This window comes from Microtus oregoni, unplaced genomic scaffold (assembly GCF_018167655.1).
Source record: "Microtus oregoni isolate MIOR12 unplaced genomic scaffold, Mior012 000031F_ref0000149, whole genome shotgun sequence".
In the NCBI taxonomy this organism is placed as follows: domain Eukaryota; kingdom Metazoa; phylum Chordata; class Mammalia; order Rodentia; family Cricetidae; genus Microtus; species Microtus oregoni.
In genome coordinates, this window is record NW_024543090.1 from 4875485 (window position 1) to 4895767 (window position 20283).

The 20283-nt window shown below is 39.5% G+C and overlaps 1 protein-coding gene across 6 annotated transcripts in view; it reads right to left on the reverse strand.

Annotated features, from left to right (window-relative positions):
• The window catches only part of Hipk3 (homeodomain interacting protein kinase 3), an 87367-nt gene that overhangs the window by 6381 nt on the left and 60703 nt on the right, over positions 1-20283 (reverse strand). For 3 of the 6 annotated variants that reach the window (XM_041678752.1, XM_041678753.1, XM_041678754.1), the window contains 11 exons: positions 17517-17636; positions 16301-16387; positions 14909-15093; positions 13272-13431; positions 12534-12657; positions 3096-3217; positions 2751-2878; positions 2504-2665; positions 2289-2351; positions 1726-2016; positions 1369-1509 (listed from right to left, as the gene is read on the reverse strand). In XM_041678752.1, coding sequence (XP_041534686.1) covers positions 1369-1509; positions 1726-2016; positions 2289-2351; positions 2504-2665; positions 2751-2878; positions 3096-3217; positions 12534-12657; positions 13272-13431; positions 14909-15093; positions 16301-16387; positions 17517-17636 — 1583 coding nt within the window. The remainder of the gene's footprint in view (positions 1-1368; positions 1510-1725; positions 2017-2288; positions 2352-2503; positions 2666-2750; positions 2879-3095; positions 3218-12533; positions 12658-13271; positions 13432-14908; positions 15094-16300; positions 16388-17516; positions 17637-20283) is intronic. The other 3 variants (XM_041678755.1, XM_041678757.1, XM_041678756.1) reach the window with 3 other exon arrangements.

A 20283-nucleotide genomic window follows, 5' to 3' on the forward strand; every position in this document is an offset into this window, starting at 1 on the left:
TGGGTTCCAGGTGTAGTGGCTCACACTTTTAATCCTAGCACTTGGGAGACAGAAGCTGGAGGATCTCTGTGAGTTTAAGGCCACACTCTGTGAGTGCGGCTTAACGGAGAGAAAGTTCCAGGTAGCTAGGACAGTCAGGGCTGTTACACAAAGAAATTCTTTCTCTAAAACTTCTCCCAGAAAAAATTGTTGTGGCTTATCTCTCAACATGTTAGCACACCAAAGGAGGCAGACAAGTCAGCTACCAACAAGAGAGATAAAAATCAGAGTAGCTGCTCTGTAAGAGGGTCACTCAGTACTTCATCATGCAAAAATGTATTAGCACTTTAATTTTATTTTATTTTTATTGAGAAAAGGAAAAAAAAAGTTTCCGCCTCCTCCCAAATGCAAATCAAAACAACTTTGAGATATCATCTTACACCTGTCAGAATGGCTAAAATAAAAAACACCAAGGATAGCCTTTGCTGGAGAGGCTGTGGAGGAAGGGGTACCCTCATCCATTGCTGGTGGGAATGCAACCACTTTGGAAATCAGTGTTTCGGTTTCTCAGGAAAATCGGGATCAGCCTACCCCTGGACCCAGCAATACCACTCTTGGGAATATACCCAAGAGATGCCCTATCATATGACAAAAGCATTTGTTTAACTATGTCCATAACAGTATTATTTGTAATAGCCAGAACCTGGAAACAACCTAGATGCCCTTCAATGGAAGAATGGATGAAGAAAGTGTGGAATATATACATATTAGAGTACTACGCTGCGGTAAAAAACAATGACTTCTCGAATTTTGCATGCAAATGGATGGAAATAGAAAACACTATACTGAGTGAGGTAACCCAGACCCAAAAAGATGAACATGGGATGTACTCACTCATAATTGGTTTCTAGCCATAAATAAGGGTCACGGAGTCTACAATTGGTGAACCTAAAGAAGCTAAATAAGAAGGTGAACCCAAGGAAAAACATATAGTTATCCTCTTGGCTATGGGAGGTAGACAAAATTGCCGGGGAGAAAATTGGGATCTTGGGGGTGGGGTGGGATGGGAACACTTTAATTTTAAATTAAAGGTTAGGTTTGTTTGTTTGTTTGTTTGTTTGAGATAGGGTCTCACTATGTAACCCTGGAAGGCCTTGATCTCATTGAGATCCCTGCCTCTGTCTCCCAAATTCTGGGATTAAAGGCATGCACCACCATAAACTGGAGGTATTTTAATGGGGAAAAACTGATTACTAAAACTACAAGCTTACAAAACTTATGTAGTTCAAAACTGTGTACAAAACAGCAATCACTGTAGTAAGCAGCAGACACTTACACACGACAGAAAGGCTCAACATTTACAACAAGCTACTCTTAAAATTCCTGTACCTGTTCGGTCTCTTGCAAGGGGACGGGCTGGACTGCCCAGAGGAGCTGGTGCTCAGAGTGCTATCAGGACTGCTGAGTGAACACATCCGGTCAATATTCAAAGTGCTTTGGCAAGCTTCACAATCTAGACTACCTTTACACCTAGGAGGAGGGAAGAGGAAACATGGGTCAAGAATAAGAACATAGTCTCACGCCAGCCAAACTTTACAGTACCAAAAAGCAGGAAACAGTTCAGAATGAGCTACACGAACCCAAATGTATAGCTTATACATTCAGATAAGGGCTACAGTCATATTTACTCCAAGGGTCACTGACAGAGAGCGTGCCCCAAAGCTGATCTGTGCATCTGGCACTTACTCTCGGAGTGAATGTCTGGGTGAAGTTTCTTCATCATCAGTGTCACTGCTAATGGTGATTACACTCACGGCAGGACTCGGGGAGTCGGCGATGATGATGGTTTGCCGCTGTTTATCTGAAACCGCAGAGTCCTGTCTGACAGATGCTTCCCGGCTGTTTCGTGCCTCTCCTTCTGAGGTATGATTGTCTTGTGTTTCTACACAACTTACTTCCTCAACATCTTTCCCACTGATTATCTTTGGGGAAATAAATGCTGAATGTGGGATATTGGTATTCTGCAATGAATTACTCCTGCAACCAAAGAAACAATTTGTAATTTTTATGATCAAAATAGAGAAATGATATTTCTCAAAGACATTTTGTAAAACCAAACAATGCAAACTTTCACAAGTTCATGGATGTAACACACTGATACACAAGAGTTTTGTGAATTATAATAAATGATCTCTAAAATACTGCTGTGGTTTACATTTACATACTCTTCTGTATGTGTGATAGCCGAATGTCTACAGTTGCTATAGTACAGGTAGATAACAATCGAAGGGCAATAAAGACAATCTTACCAACTGAAAGCATTTATTTCCTCTCTTCCTGGCTCCCATTCCATTAGTTTTACCAAAATACCTCTGAGAAATTAAGAAGGGAGCCGGCTTAGTGTTTGTATAAAAGCTACAAAAGAGGTCATTTTTGAATAAACAGAGTGACCCTTTAGAGCACATGCAAATTTGAAAGCTTAATTTAATAACGCAGAGGAAAACCACAGTCCACTAACACCAACCTGTTCTGGCACAGCTTAGTTTTCTTGGTAGTGGCAGGCTGAGGCCAGACAACATGTGCAATGCCCACGCTGATAGGCTGAGGGGCCGATAATGTTATCTGATTGGTCAGAAGAGGCTGTGGCATCACCGAGTTGTAATGACTGCTATGTGGAATCATTTTCCTATGGAGCAAGTTCAGAAAAGTGAATTCCTTTCACTGTGATTTGTTATGCATCTAATTCACAGAGAGTTCTGCTTTGGACTTACCCCCAGTCTCCAAGCCTCTGTGAACCAGCCATGCCTTCCGAAGTTAGTGTTGCAGCGGCAGGAGCCATGGGTGTTACCTGCTGCCAGGCAGGTATCAGCATCTGCTGTGTTCTGCCAGACCACGTCTGCTGCATCAAAACACAGCCCAATAAAATAAAGGTACAAATAACACGTCCCAAATTCACAACAGTTAAGGCAACAACTAGTAATTACAAAAGCTAAAGTCCATGGAATGCAAAATAGACTGACTCTCACTACTTCCCAGAAGTACAAGCTGACATATGACTTGTATTTAAGTTAAAAAAGGAGAGCACATATGTAAAGGAAAAGTAAACTGTAACCAACCTGTGAAAGAACTCCAGGTCGGATCTGCAGTGGCTGTACAGCAGGGGCCTGAGTTACAAGTGGAACTGTATTGTCTACCCTTATGGAGTAACTGGTGGGTTTACCATGCGCTGCAGGAATACCTGGGAAACAGAACAGTCATCCAACAGGGGGGAAATTGTCTTGCAAAACTTATAAAATTACTTTAAATGTATAACAAGTTTAAATTCTGATTCAGATTAGGTCTGTTTCTACTTAAAATTAACAAAATAATCTATTAGTAAAAACGGGTACTTCCTATCTGTTTCTTGTAGTACTTTGTCACAAATACTGATGTCAAATTACTCTGTGTTTATTAAAATGTGCTTCAAAGCAGAATCATTTGTTCTTCCTGCAACTTCTCATTTCCATCTCAAGTTTCCACTGTGGCATTATTTCCTCTCCGTTTCTCTGCTATGACAAGGTCTGGAAAGACAGGCTGAGGCTCATGATCTTCATAAAAGCCTAGTAAAGCAATGTGCTTCTTTTACACACTGTGCCTAAGTACTTATGCCTAAGCCATCTCTTCTCCAAAACTGTCAGGATCGCACATACTTGTCACTAAATTAATTAATTTCAAATTAATGGACAGATACAAGGGGGTTTCTGAATCGCATAAATTCTATCCTTGCTACCATATTTCATTCCCCAAAGGAGTAGCAAAAACTATTATACTGCTTAGTCTGATGATCCAACAACGCTTTATCCAACATGATCTAACAGGCTGGTGCCCTAGTAGACAGCTGCTAGCACTGCAGAACAAATGCTGCCACTGTTAGAATGGTTCCACAAATACATAAATAAACACAGGCAAGGCCGATAGCCATTTAATTATGTTATTATTAGTATCTCTTTTCACTGTATCATAAGCCAGTCTGTAAATAACAACTCTTTCTTGTGTTTCTCTATGTAGCTGTGGCTGTCTGGAACTCACTCTGTAGACCAGGCTGACCTCAAATTTACAGATCCTCCTGTCTCTGCCTCTGAGTGCTGGGATTAAAGGTGTGAGCCACCACTGCCCCATCTACCTAAATATTCTCACAATACTGAAGTATGTAGGAATTGTGCAGTACCACACCCAACTAGGGAGCTTTGAGAAACAGAATGTCCCAAGACCAGGGGGGAAAAAAGAGCTATAATCAATTCTCTTTATCATTATTCTAAACTTTTATAGCAATCAATTTCGTTACAGACTAGCACATCACTTAATGATGTAATACCATCTAGGAAAGGCATCACTGGGTGACTCTGTCTGCTGCGTGAGTAGTCAGAGTACACTCACACGAACTAAGATGGGACCCTATCACTATGCAATGTAATCTCAACAGCTAAACTTCAGCCAAATAGCATGGGTCCGTGCAATTTATTATTTTTTTTTAATGGAAGTGAAGTTAAGTGTTTCTCTTTAGTCATAAGGAATAAAATACTGCAGTTGTTAGTCTTTCTATTTAAAAAAAAATCTTAATTTTTTTACTGCCTAACTCTATTATTAAGTGCTAATCCTAAAGAAAACATTGTGTCCTGTTTACTTTCCTCAGACATTTAGCTTACTATCAATGTGCTCTATTTTCTCTGTCCACAAGTGCCCCCATAAGCAATGCTCACATTTATGAAAGCTCTGCATATTCTCTCTTCCTATTACCTTTTTGATCAAATTCAATAGTTGATTAAGATCAGAATTTTCTATGTTAGCAAAACTAATTGATTAGAATTGTTTTAATACTTGAAAACTAGGTACAAAGGTTGATGAAGAGTTGGGTGTGGTGGCACACATCTGAAATCCCAGCACTTGTGTGGTGGAAGCAGTATGATTTCAAGTCTAAGGCTATCCTAGGCTACAGAATCAGACAATGTCTCCAAAATGAAAAGCAAATCAAAGAGACAAACAAAAGGACAGATACTGAGAGCTTCTAGAGATGCTGAGACCGTGTATAAGGCAGACACTACATTTAAGACGTTAATATATTTGCTAGCAAATAAGATTATTCCTTAACAATTATAAATCAAATAAATAGATAAAAGATTTGTCTTATCACACTGAAATATCTCTCATGATCTCTCATGTTCTCTCTGCAAACTGACCTCACCACGCCTGTACTCCCCACCTCAATAAATCCTAAGCTTGTTGTGGGCCCATGTTTCCTTCTCACTTGCACCATGAGGATTCACCTCCTATTTCTGTTAAGACTCCCTGTCTAGACTGAGCCAGAGACGGCCTGATATGGCAAGCTCCATGGAATGGTAGTGAATTGAGACCAGGGACATTTGCAGAGGCAGGACTGAGCCAGTGACCTGGGCTAGAGCAGACCTGAGATAGCTAACTCCACAGGAACAAATGATGAGTGACTGGGCCAGAGCCAGAGACTGTTGCGGGTCTGGGCATAAATCTGGGACCTTCGAGGGAGTAGACCTGAGCCAGGACCTCTGTGGGTCCGGGCATGAGTCGGACCTCTGAGGGAGTAGGCCTGAGCCAGAACCTCTGTGGGTCCAGGCATGAGTCTGGGACCCCTGAGGGTGAAGATCAGAGCCAGAGACCTTTGCAGGAGCAACCTCAAGCCAGGGACCTCTGAAAGAGCAGATACAGACCAGGGACATTTACAGAAACAGGCCTGAGTCTACAACAAGACCAGAGCAGGCCTGAGACAGCAAACTCCACAGAGCGAGAGCAAACCCCGGGAATGCTGAGCGACCTCCAGGAAGAGAGTGACCAAAGGGGTAACTAGAACCAAGGCATTGATTGTACCATGAGGAACAACCATCTGCGCCTTGGATCCACTGACACCTAGAAGATTAACCACCAGAGTCACAGACAGCCACAACCATACCAATTAGAGGAAAAGATGAGTAGACAAGGTAAGAACACATGCAACAGCACAAAGAACATGACACCAGTAAAATCTAGAGACCCTACAACAGCAAGACTTGAACAACCAAATACAGATGAAGCAGAAGAAAATGATCTAAAAAAATAACTTCAGGAGAATGTTTGAGACTCTTAAAGGGGAAATGAGAAATTCCCTCAAAGAAATGGAAAAAAAGACAAACAAAAAAATTGAAAGACATCAGTAAATCCCTTAAAGAAAACCAAGAAAAAGCAATTAAACATATGAAAGAAACTATTCAAGACTTGTAAACTGAAAGCGGAGGGAATTATAGAAATAGAAGTCATGAGAAAATGATCAGGAACTACAAATGCAAACATAAACAGCAGATATAAGAAAAGGAAGAGAAAAATCTCAAGCGCTAAAAACTACAATAGAGGAAATAGACTCATCAGTCAAAGAAAACATTAAATCTAACAAAAGCGTAACACAAAATATCCAGGAAATATGGGACACCATGAAAATGCCAAAACTAAGAATGATAGGTATAGATGAAGGAGAAAGAAGTTAAACTCAAAAGCACAAAAATATATTTAACAAAATCACAGAAAACTTTCCCAACCTAAAGAAAGATATGCCTATGAAGATACAAAAAACTCACAGAACACTAAATAGACTGGATCAAAAAAAAATTCCCTCAACACATAATAATCAAAACACTAAACATAGAGAAGAAAGAATATTAAGAGCTGCAAAGGCCAAGTAACATATAAAGGCAGATCTATCAGAATTACACTTGACTTCTCAATGGAGAAAATGAAAGCCAGAATGTCATGGTCAAGCATTATGCAGACATTAAGAGACCAAGGATGCCAGCCCAGACTATTATACCCAGCAAAACTTTCAATTACCATAGGACAAAACAAGGTATTTCATTACAAAACCAGATTTAACCAATACCTAGCCACAAACCCAGGCCTACACAAAGTACTAGAAGGAAAACTCCAACTCAAGGAAGTTGGCTACATCAACAAAAACAAAGACAATCGATAATCTCACAGCAGCAAATCCCAAAGGAAAAAACACAAATTAATATCATCAACAACAAAAACTAAATTAACAGGAGATAGCAATCATTAGTCATTAATATCCCTTAATATAAATGGACTAAACTCACCTATAAAAAGACACAGGCTAACAGAATCCAAAGGCCAGGCGGTGGTGGCTCACGCCTTTAATCCCAGCACTTGTGAGGCAGAGGCAGGCGGATCTCTGTGAGTTTGAGACCAGCCTGGTCTACAAGAGCTAGTTCCAGGACAGGCTCTAAAACCACAGAGAAACCCTGTCTCGAAAAACAAACAAACAAAAACAAAAACAAAACAAAACAGAATCCATCCTTCCATCCTTCTGCTGCATACAAGAAACACACCTCAACCTCAAAGACAGACATCGTCTCAGAGTAAAAGGTTGGGAAAAAAATTTTACAATCATCTGGACCTAAGAAACAAGCTGATGTAGCTATTCTAATGTCTAACAAAATAGACTTCAAACTAAAATCAATAAAAAGAGACAAAGAAGGACATTTGATATTAGTCACAGGAAAAATCCATCAAGAGGAAATCTCAATACTGAACATCTATGCCCCAAATACAAGGCCACCCCCATATGTAAAAGAAACACTTCTAAAGCTTAAATCATACATTAAAACCCACACATTAATAGTGGGAGACTTCAACACTCCACTCTCACCACTGGACAGGTCAGTCAGACAAAAAATGAACAGAGAAATAAGGGAACTAACAGATGTAATGACTCAAATGGACTTAACAGACATCTATAGAATAGTCCATCCAAACAGAAAAGAATATACTTTCTCCTCAGCACCTCATAGAACCTTCTCAAAAATTGATCACATACTCAGTAACAAAACAAACCTCAACAAATAAAAAAAAAATTGGAATAACTCCATGTATCTTATCAGATCATTATGGCTTAAAACTAGAATTCAACAGCAATACTAATTCCAGAAGGCCTACAAAGACAATCATCAACGGGTCAAGAAAGAAATAAAGGGAGAAATTAAAGACTTCCTAAAATTCAATGAAAATGACCACACAACATACACAAATTTATGGGACACAATGAAAGCAGTGTTAAGAGGAAAGTCCATAGCACTAAATGCCTACATAAAGAAGATGGAAAAATCTCACACTAGTGAATTAACAGAACATTTGAAAACTTTAGAACAAAAAGAAGAAAACTCAAAGAGAACTAGAAGGCAGGAAATAATCAAATTGAGAGCTGAAATTAACAAAATAGAAACAAACAAAAATAAACCTAAAGAATCAACGAGACAAAGAGTTGGTTCTTCAAGAAAATCAACAAAATAGACAAACCTTTATCCAAACTAACCAAAAGGCAGAGAAAGAATATCCAAATTAACAAAATCAGAAATGAAAAAGGGGACATGACAACAGACATAAAGGAAATACAGAAAATCATCAGGTCATATTTTAAAAACCAGTTCTCCACAAAATTGGAAAACTTAAAGGAAATAGACAACTTTGTGAATAAATATCACTTACCAAAATTAAATCAAGACCAGATAAGCAAATTAAATATACCTATAACTGCTAAAGAAATAGAAACAGTCATCAAAAGTCTCCCAACCAAAAAAAGCCCAGGACCAGAGGGTTTCAGCTCAGAATTCTACAAGACTTTCAAAAAAGAACTAATACCAATACTCATCAAATTATTCCAAACATTAGATACAGAGGGAACATTGCCAAACTTTTATGAGGCTACAATTACCCTGATACCCAAACCACAGAAAGACATTACTAAGAAAGAGAATTATAGACCAATCTCACTCATGAACACTGATGCAAAAATATTAAATAAAATACTGGCAAATCGAATCCACACATCAGAACCATCATCCACCATGATCAAGTAGGCTTCATCCCAGATGCAGGGATGGTTCAACATATGAAAATCTGTCAATATAATCTGCCATAAACAAACTAAAAAATAAAAACCACATGATCATTAGATATTGAAAAACTTTCGACAAAATGCAACATCCCTTCATCATTAAGGTCTTGGAGAAAGCAGGGGTGCAAGGAACATACCTAAACATAATAAAGACAATATACAGCAAGCCAACAGCCAACATCAAACTAAATGCAGAGAAACTCCCAGAGATCTCACTGAAATCAAGAACAAGACAAGGTTGTTCACTCTCTCTATAGCAATTCAGTATAGTTCTTGAGGTCCTAGTTAGAGCAATAAGACACCAAATAGAGATCAAGGGAATACAAAAGAAGATCGGAAAAGAAGTCAAACTCTCACTATTTGCTGATGATATGATAGTTTACATAAGCAACCCCAAAAATTCTACCAAAAAAATTCTACAACCCATAAACACTTTCAGTAATGCAGCAGGATACAAGATTAATTCAAAAAATCAGTAGCCCTCCTGTACACAGATGATAAATGGACTGAGAAAGAAATCAGAGAAACAACACCCAATAGCCACAAATAGCATAAAATATCTTGTAGTAACTCTAACCGAAAAAGAGGAAGACTTGTATGACAAAAACTTTAAATCTATGAAGAAAGAAATTGAAGAAGGGACCAGAAAGTAGAAAGATCTCCTATGCTCTTGGGTAGGTAGAATTAACATAGTAAAAATGGCAATCTTACCAAAAGCATTCTACAGATTCAATGCAATTCCTATCAAAATCCCAGCAAAATTCTTCACAGACCTTAAAGAACAGTACTCAACTTCATATGGAAAAGCAAAAAAAAAAAAAAAAAAAAACCCAGGATAGCCAAAACAATCCTGTATAATAAAAGAATTTCTGGAGGCATCACAATCCCTGACTTCAAACTCTACTACAGAGCTACAGTACTGAAAACAGTCTGATATTGGCATAAGAACAGACAGGAGGATCAATGGAACCTAATCGAATCAATCCACACACTTTCGAACACCTGATTATCAAAGACTTCAACATAAAGCCAACCACACTGAACCTCATAAAAGAGAAAGTGGGAAGTACACTTGAACACATTGACACAGGAGACCACTTCCTAAATATAACCCCAGTAGTACAGACACTGAGAGAAACAATTAATAAATGGGACCCCCTGAAACTGAAAAGCTTCTGTAAAGCAAAGGACACGGTCCACAAGACAAAATGACAGCCTACAGAATGAGAAAAGATCTTCACCAACCCCACATTGGACAGAGGGATGATCTCCAAAATATACAAAGAACTCAAGAAATTGGTCATCAAAAGAACAAATAATCCAATTAAAAACTGGAGTACAGAACTAAACAGAGAACTCTCAACAGAGGAATCTAAATTGGCTGAAAGACACTTAAGGAAATGTTCAGCATCCTTAGTCACCAGAGAAATTCAAATCAAAACAACTTTGAAATTCCATCTTATACCTGTAAGAATGGCCAAGATCAAAAACACTGTTGACAACTTACGCTGGAGAGGTTATGGGGTAAAGCAAACATTCCTGCATTGCTGGTGGGAGTGCAAGCTGGTACAGCCCACTTGAATATCAGTGTGGTGATTTTTCAGAAAATTAGGAAACAAGCTGGGCAGTGGTGGTGCAAGCCTTTAATTCTAGCACTCGGGAGGCAGAGGCAGGCAGATCTCTGATTTCGAGACCAGCCTGGTCTACAGAGCTGGTTCCAGGGCAGGCTCCAAAGCCACAGAGAAACCCTGTCTCAAAAAAACAAAAACAAAAACAAAACATAAAGCAAAGAAAGCCAGCCTACACATCATAATCCCAGAGAACCTAGACAACAATAAGGACCCTAAAAGAGTATGTCTTTTACATATTTACTTATACAGATACATAGATCTAGTCTACATGGGAAGTAGAAAAAGACAAGATCTCCTGAGTATATTGGGAGCATGGGGACCTTGGGAGAGGGTTGAAGGGGAGGGGAGGGGCAGGAAGAGGAGTAGAGAAAAATGTAGAGCTCAATAAAAATCAGTAAAAAAAAAAAATCTTTTAAAAATCTCTCTCATAAGTCTTTTACATCATGTCATACAGAAGATATACTCCAAAAACACTGCTATTCCATGGCCGCACAAAATACACCACAGTGCAGGTGGGCGACCCTCACATGGCTTCAACACGGGGGAAGAGACTGTCAGCACCCAAAAATCTACTTGCTAACACAGACTGTAAGAATAGCTAAGCAAGAAGTCATAAAGCATACCACTCACTTTCTCTGGTGCATGCACAGAGAGGGAAATGTGGTCAAATATTAGCACTCACTGAATATAAAAAGGAAGGCACAGCATTTTCAACTTTTTTATGTTTGGAATTTTTATTAATTTTAATTTTTAACTATTTGAAATTCTTAGAGGTAAACAAACAAATGTTCCTGGTAGCAATGGCACAAGCCTTTGGTCCCAGGAGGCAGAGGAAGGTGGAACCTGAGTTCAAGGTCAGCCTGGTCTACAGAGCAAGTTCCAGGACAGCCAGGGCTACCTAAAGAAATCTCAAAAATAAACAAAGAAACAAACAACAAAAAAACCAAGTAGGCACCTAGTATTTTTAAGAATGCTTATCAACTTATGATGTAAGCATTTTTAACATTAGCAAAGAGAAAGTTGTCACTTTTTAAAATATGTGATATAAACACCTCATACATATAGTGATATGCCATGTGACAACACCTAGGTCAACAACCACTCCACAATGATATCTTAAGCACTACTTACTGTTATGCCCTTAAGAATGCATAACTGGAGCTATGGATGTAGTTTTATGGTAGACAGCTTGCCTAGCATTTGTGCACCATGACCTGAGTTCAATTCAAGGGGTGCCAGGGTTGGGGTTGATATATTGATTAGTTACACAGTAGCCATCTTAGGTTGTGTGAATATACTCTCATGTTCACAATGACCGAATCACCTAGTGTCATTATTTCTCAGACTGTATGTGTCTTTAAAGTAGTCATGACTACATACAAATTCTCTGAAAGGAGAGCTAAATGGAAGAATAACTAGTTAAAACTGTTTCCCTTCTGTTTTTACTAATCAATTAAATCAACATAAATATTCTTGATGTTTTGTTGAACTATGTATAGGAAATGTTAAAATGAACTTATGAAATTACTCAATATTAAGTTAAATTTTCAAATAACCTTATGAATCTGTAACTCAGAGCTAGGAATGACTGTGATACCACCTATCAGTCTACTTTCCTTCGTAGATGCTGAAAAACGTTAACCCTCAAGTGGCATTCTAAACAGCAGAATGAGAAGTGTGCTCCAGGTGACCCCATACAACAACAGTCACCAACAGTCACTCTCACTGCAGCAAAGCTGGACGGAGCCATCTGGAGCTTATCTGTATCAACCTGCAGGGTGTGGTGACGCATGACTCCAACCCCAGCATTCTGGATGCAGAGGGAGGGAGGGAGAGGAGAAGGGAGGGGAGGGGAAGGGGGAAGGGGAAGGAGGGGGGAGGGAGGGGAGGGGAGGGGAGGGGAGGGGAGGGGAGGGGAGGGGAGGGAAGGGAAAGAAAAAAATACCAAAATTATGTTCTAAATGAAAACATACCTTGAATAGCTGGGGGACAGATAATCAGGGTCTGATGAAAAGCATCACCACAACCGAACTGTGCAGTTCCCGCCTGCAGAGGTATTCCATGGTGCACAACTGAGTGAGCAGATGTGGTTAATGCCTGAAACAATCAGTGTACTCCATCTTATATAGGGCAATATTCCAATCGCTACAAATATACTATAAATCCACACATACTTCTTAAAATCATAATTCCGCGATTAAAATGAACCCAGAAAATGAAACAAAAAGCAGACTGGTCAACTTAAATTGGGTTTACTGAACTCTATTTTTAATAAGAGTTTTGGTCCTAACAACACAAAAGGAAGATTTGAGATAATGAATTCAAAAGGTACATTCTACTTGGTTTAGCTAGAACAGAACAGATGTTCTCAATGCTCACCCCAAGGTACATTCTCCCTGGTTTATACAGAACAGAACAGAACAGACGTACTCAATGCTCACCCCAAGGTACATTCTCCCTGGTTTATACAGAGCAGAACAGACATACTCAATGCTCACCCCAAGGTACATTCTACCTGGTTTATATAGAGCAGAACAGACGTACTCAATGCTCACCCCGAGGTACATTCTCCCTGGTTTATATAGAACAGAACAGACGTACTCAATGCTCACCCTCACTGAATCTGCTGCTCGCATAATGCTTCGACATCTCAAAGCAAAATGAACAAACAGAAGGCTTTTCATAAAGTACTAACAACTATAAATTCTTACCTGGCTTCTTAATGTCCCAATTTTAGTAAGGTTTGCCGTGAGAGCAGCAGTGCCGTTTGATGCGACCGGCCGTAAGAGCGACATTTTACTGTGGGTACTTGTTTCACATGAACTTGGGTGGGACTTACAAATATCCATTATATGAAAGCAGGACTTCACACTGCACAAGAAAAAGTGGAAAATACTGTAACATTATTTAAGACGCTTAGTTTAAGATTATTGTACAGTAACAAAATAAAAATTATTTGGAAAAAAATAAATTCTACAATTTGTACTTTATTTCTTGTTCTTTTTCTAACAGTAATTTCTACAAGAAAAATATTAATGCAAATATATATTATGCTGATAATATTTTTAAGAATGTAATTTTTATTATTTATTAACACATAATAATTTAATGATCTCTGCTTTAATTTGGACTAAATTTTAATAGACAAATCACTAAATTAATAGTACCAAGAATGTCATTATGATGTTATTTTCTTTTTTTTTCCTTTTTTTTATTTTTATTTTTTAAATTTAATTTATTAAGGATTTCTGCCTCGTCCCCGCAAACGCTTCCCATTTCCCTCTCCCTCCCCCTATCAAGTCCCCCTCCCTCATCTGCTCGAAGAGCAATCAGGGTTCCCTGACCTGTGGGAAGCCCAAGGACTGCCCACCTCTATCCAGGTCTCGTAAGGTGAGCATCCAAACTGCCTAGGCTCCCACAAAGCCAGTACGTGCAGTAGGATCAAAAACCCACTGCAATTGTTCTTGAATTCTCAGTATTCCTCATTGTCCGCTATGTTCATTTCAAAGTGGTTATTTATGAACATCCACAGAATATCTTCAGTATTTAAGGGAATTATACCTGGGTTTCATAAAAATACTAGTACAATGGCATTTCACAATAATGAATATTGGTTCATTCACATAATAACTTTCATTACTGTTGTGACAACAGCAATGTAGTTGCTTTAAGCCACGAGGAAGTGTCTATTTAGGTTTTAAGTGACAGGTTTCACTGTGGCATACTCACACATAGGAATCACTATGCTTCATTTGTACTCCATTCCCGCCTGCTCTCTCTCATGTTCCTCCTCCCACTCCCCTCCTGCTGATCCACTCCTCTCCCAGAACAGCTGCTCTGAAGTCACATGATTCTACTACCTTTGCCAACCAAGACCATAAAAACGTCACAAATTTTACTTAAGGCAGCTGACAAGGCTTTCAAAAATGTGACCATATCATCTTCCTTACAAACCCCTCTTTCCTTCTAAAACTTAAAGGAGCAAGAGAAGGAGAAAGAAATCAAAAGATACACAAGGAAAACAGACAACAGAGTTAGAGGTCTCCAAAGGACAGAACCTAGGGAGAGCTGGTGAGAACAGAAATGGGACTTAAAGAGACCTCTGACATTCTCTTCTATGCCCTCATTGCTCCAATAGGAACACTCCCATTTTCAGTGACACTTGGGGTCAGCAGTGAAACTAACCTTCCAATCTGTGTTCTAATTCAACTCTGCCACATACTAGTCCATGCCATCTCAGTCCGGGTGGCTCCATCTCTTTAGACTTATTAATGGCTAGTGAAGACACTGGTTTTCTATATACCTATCATTTTTAAAGCACACTAGGAAAGATTATAAAGTGACGTACTGGTTGCTGTGAGGAAAATCTAGAAGATGCTTCATATTAACGAATGGGTGGTTCAGCGTCTCAATCGGAGTAATTCTTAAGTCTGCATCAATCAGCAACATTTTTTTCAACAGACTAACAAATTCTCTTCTATCAGCTTTCTCAGCCAAAAGATCACTTCCTTCCAAATCCATCACTGTGTTCACCTATGACATCAAAGTTTCAAGCCATAAAATAAAGACAAAAAGAAGTGTTTGTTAAAATTCACATCTTAAAAAAAAAACAGTCAACTAGTTATTTGAAACAAAAAGAACTGAAGTTCATAAATCTACAAAATCTTCTGAGGTAACAAACAGGATTCACTCAAAGTAGGAAATTTAAGGGGGAAAAAAAAAAACCTTGCTGGGTAGTGGTGGTACACACTTTTAATCCCAGCACTCAAAAGGCAGTGACAGATGTAGCTTGAGTTTGAGGCCAGCCTGGTCTACAGAACAAGTTCCAGGACAGCCAGGATTACACAGAAAAACCCTGTCTTTAAAAAGTAAATAAAAAAAACAAAAACAAAGAAACAAAACCACTTTATTACTACTGCATAAGTGAATGAGTTACATCTGTTAGTATATGTACCTCTATGTGAGGGCATGCGTGTGTACTGTTGAGTGCGTGTCTCTGTGTGCATATATATATATCTCTCTATGTATATATGTCTCTGTCTGTCTTGAGTGCTTGGGTGTTAAGTGTTTATGTCTGTGGATGCATGCCCATGAGTCCCGTTCATGTGTGTGGATATCTTTGTGTTGAATGTGTGTGTGCGCGTGTGTGTACATGTGGACATCTTTAAGTAGGTTCTTCCCTTCCACCTTTAAATAAATTCCAGGGCCAGAGCTCAGGTCACCAGGTTTGCATGGTCAGTGTTTTTTTTCATTGAGCCATCTCACTAGCCCAAATGTTGTTACTAAACACAGACCTATTCCTATTAAGACAGGAAAAAGTCTTCTTGTTCATTTTCCTTTTGAAGACAAAACAAAAACAAAACACAAAAACCTTTAGAAAATGACAGCATAGGCAAATTTAAACTCTGATAAAGACAAATACAATTCAGCCTGAAAGCTTGAAAATTTTGAATTAATTCTGTTTCAAACACTTCAAAAGTAAGATTTAGAAATGAGTGAGATCCTGGTAGTGGTGGCTCACACCTTTAATCCCAGCAACCAGGAAACAGAGGCAGGCAATCTGAGTTTGAGGCCAGCCTGATCTACAGAGTGAGTTCCAGGACAGCCAGGGCTACATAGAAAAACCTCGTCTTGAGACACCAAAAAAAAGTAGAAACTGAGTGTTGTGCTTTGAATCCTTGGCCCTCTAGGGTCATCATCTTCAAGCACACAAGATTAACAAAGCGACTGCAGTACTCACGTGCACTATATCGTCCAGACTGTTGAATATGTACTTTCTGGCTTCTTTAGACTTCATTCCTGTCTCTGCCTCATGCTCTTCCAGTGTCTTATTATATACAATCAAGAGAAAAGAACATATTACTCTCCATATGCCTTTAAGCCTGACACAGTTAGCCTAATACCAAGTGTAGTTGTTTCAAAAAGAGCAACAAGCAGAAATGTACTTTATATACAAATAAATGAATAAATATGAAGTCAGCAATGGTGCATTCAGTAAGCCCAGTACTCAAGAGGCTGACACAGGAAGATCAAGCTGGAGACCACCCTGGACTGTGCTGAGTTTGTCAACTTGACACAGCCAGAATCATCTTGGAAGAGGGAACCTCAGTGGAGAAAATATCTCCATTAGCACAGCCTATGGACAAGACTGTGGGACATTTTCTTGATCATGATGGATGTGGGAAGCCCATCCCACTATGGGCCGTCCAGATCATTGATGCAGTGCCACAACTCCGCATGCAGTCCCAGGTGACATAAGACAGCACACGGAGGGGCTGGAAAAACAGCCCCTGGTCAAGAGCACTTGTTGCTTATACATAGGGTCAAGGTTCTGTTTCCTAGAACCCACATGGCAGCTAACAAGCATCTGTAACTCCAGGTCTACAGGATCTGACACCCTCTTCTGACCTCTCAAGGCACCAGGTACACATGTGGTACATATACATACATGGAGGCAAAACACACAGAAAAAAAAAAAAGATCTAAAATAATTTTTTTTAATTTAAAGGTGGGGGATGGGAGCACGCCAGTAAGCAGCACTCCTCCATGGTTTCTGCTAGAGCTCCTTCCTGTCCTGGCTTCCTTGAATGATGGGCTATCACCAGGGTGTGAAAACTTTCCTCTCCAAGTTGCTGTTGGTCATGGTGCTTATTACAGCAACAGTAAACCAAACTAAGAAAGCTATCTCGACCCTATAAAAGAAACCAAAGCTGGTAAAGATAGTAGACAGATTCGGAACCTGCTCTACAGTATTTATTAGTATATAATTGAGTGAGAAATATAACAAAATGTAATATATATATACGCATATATATGCACTTAAAAAACACTAAAGATGAATTAAGTTGAGTTGTTAGAGAATAAGCAATAAAATAAAAACAGGTATGGAATGCATTACCCATGAGGCATCTTAGAAAACTGTTTAATAATAAATATGCTTATTTTTAGTTAATTACCTTTAATCTCCAACCAGAATGAGACATATCTGTTTCTCTGCAAAAAAATCTTGTGGATTTTGTACCCACATTTAACAATTGTTCTCCTGGTAAACCTTGAGTCTGAGAAATGTATCGAATCTGAAAAACAATTTAAAAACAATTTATTCTTTCAATGACAGGCATTAGTTGGACACTTTGTCAGCAACTACACTAGATCTCAGGTTAAGAAGAAAAAGATATCTATGCCCTCAATAAATTCACACTGAGGAACCTGCAGTGTTTTAAATACACAGGAAATGTACACTGTAAGAAAAGACAGGGAAGGATACCTAAAACGACTGTAGTCAAGAGTTTCCTGAGAAAAACTTGATCTATATTCAAGTTATATGCAAATTATTAATGTAATGTAAAATATTAAAGTTCTATATAAATCAAGAGAGGAAACCAACATGTTCAAAGCCTGGAAATACAAAGAGCATTAAGGGAGAAAGAGTTAAGAGATGATTATACCTTTGGGGATAAGGCAGACAATACTGGAGGTTTGAACCCGTGTTCTCATAGATGCTAAGAAAGTGCCTACCATTGAGCTCTTCCCAACCCAACAACCTACTAGGAAGGAAAGAGAGGGATTGGACTGATAGATAGCCTAGATGAGCTATTTTAGGGAGAGCGTAGACAGAGAGCCTGGTGGTCTAATCCCTCCCGGCAGAGCCCCCTAACATTACCTGGCCTAGGCATCACATAGCAAGCACTCTTCCTTCGGTTCTGGGCTCTAATATCACCTTACTCATTATACACTCTGAGCCAGGAAAAAAAAAACAAACCAGTAACTTTGTCTTCCCAGCAACCCCATTCTCCTTCATGGAGATTCTTCTCCATCCTGCTTCTCACCAGCTGGTGCACGTCCCTTTCCCTTGCCATCTCTCACCCTCCAACCCTCCACACCCCCGACAGTGCCTGTTACTCATCAGCCTGTGATGGTGGTTCTCACATTCTCTAACTGCTCAGTACAAGAAATAAGCCCAGGCTTGAACGGGGGAAATACAACAGGACCGAAAAGGTTCTCCATCTGCCCTCTTTCCAGTTTAACCTTAGACACTTTGCTTTATTAAGTAGTAGTTCATCTTCTTCTTCACCTTCAAGTTCTTTTCTCTTTTAATTCCTTCCTCTCTGATTAAGAGAAATCCTTTATCTTCTAGCCTCAAAAATAAAGATAAAAATCTTGTCTTTTTAACAGTCACTTTTATAAAGGCCTTTCATTCCTTTCATTTGGTGCACAGTGAGGTGAGGCGAAGAAAGAGTCCCGCTATATAGCTCAGACTGGCCTCAAACACAAAGCAGTCATCCCGCCTCAGCCCCCTGGAGTTTTGGGATTATAGGCATATGCCATCACAGCTGGCTTCATTTTATTTACATACTAATGACTACCATCTTTTTATTCAAAATTTTTGTTTATCCAGCTAGACACAGTGGTACATGTCTTTGATCCCAGCACTTGGGAGGCAGTGGCAAGTAGAGAGATGCCTGTGAGTTCAAATCTTTCCTGGTCTATAGAACAAGTACCAGGACTATATAGAGACCTTTTCTCAGAAAACCAAAAGACCACTTCTGCTATTAAAGCTTTTATTAATAACAAAAGCAAAACAGAAAATAAAGACTATTTTGCCAGTCATAGTAGCTCACACTCAGAAGGCTGAAGTAGCCTCAGATGTGTCAGGGTGTGGGGGGGGGTAGGGGGTTAACAATAAAAATTCTGAGAGATATAAAAGGCTACCATCTCAGGACGAAATGATAAACGGGCATGAGTTGTTCCTTCCCTGGAACCCAAATCTGAGGACAGGACAACAGGGTTGGTCGGGTATTTAAAAACTAATGCAGACTGAGAAAAGCCCTTCTAGGGGGCTAGACTGATACTACTGGGGTAAGAATGGAGTCCAGAAGATGGCCACTAGCAAAAAAGGTGGGGTGGGGACAACAGTACAGATCAGGTTTGGTTGTACCTTTTACTTCCCATCCTTGTATCAAGGCTGCTTTGGGAGTATCGCTGCCCATTAGGCATGTGGACGCGATCCACTGTTAGTGCTTCTGGAAGCAAACTGCCTCTGGTAGTTTAGCTTTCTTTTTTTTTTTTTTTTAATCATGTGTCTCTGGGTGTGGTGTCATGTATGTATGCTTGTTTGCATGTGTGTAAGGACACTGTGATGTGGGGAAAGCCCATGTTCATCTTTGCTTGCAGGTGTGTGATCTTATCCTTGGTTGGATAAGGCTGTATTTTTTCCACAATTGCTCTCCATGCGCAGGGTCTCTCAACTGAACTCAGTGTTGGCAGATGGAATCTGGGATTCAAACTCCTGTCCTCACATGACAAGTGCAGCAAGGCCACTGAGCCACCTCCCCAACCACTGTTCTAGCATCTAGATTCCTCATCTGAAAATAGGACAGTAAGTATCCCAGAGACGTGGAGAATGTGAAGTTTTATAATAGTAGTTTCTGGGCCAGGAAGGAACTCAGTAAGTAAATTAGAAATATTACTGTCGCCCACTGCCAGTGTGAAGCTAAAAACAGTACTAATGTACTTATTTTGTTGTTTATCTTTTATTTGGTTTTTCGAGACAGGGTTTCTCTGTAGCTTCGGAGTCTCTCCTGGAACTAGCTCTTGTAGACGAGGCTGGCCTCGAACTCACAGAGATCCGCCTGCCTCTGCCTCCCGAGTGCTGGGATTAAAGGTATCTACCGCCACTGCTCGGCTATAATAATGTACTTTAAAGAATAATATACCAGCCGG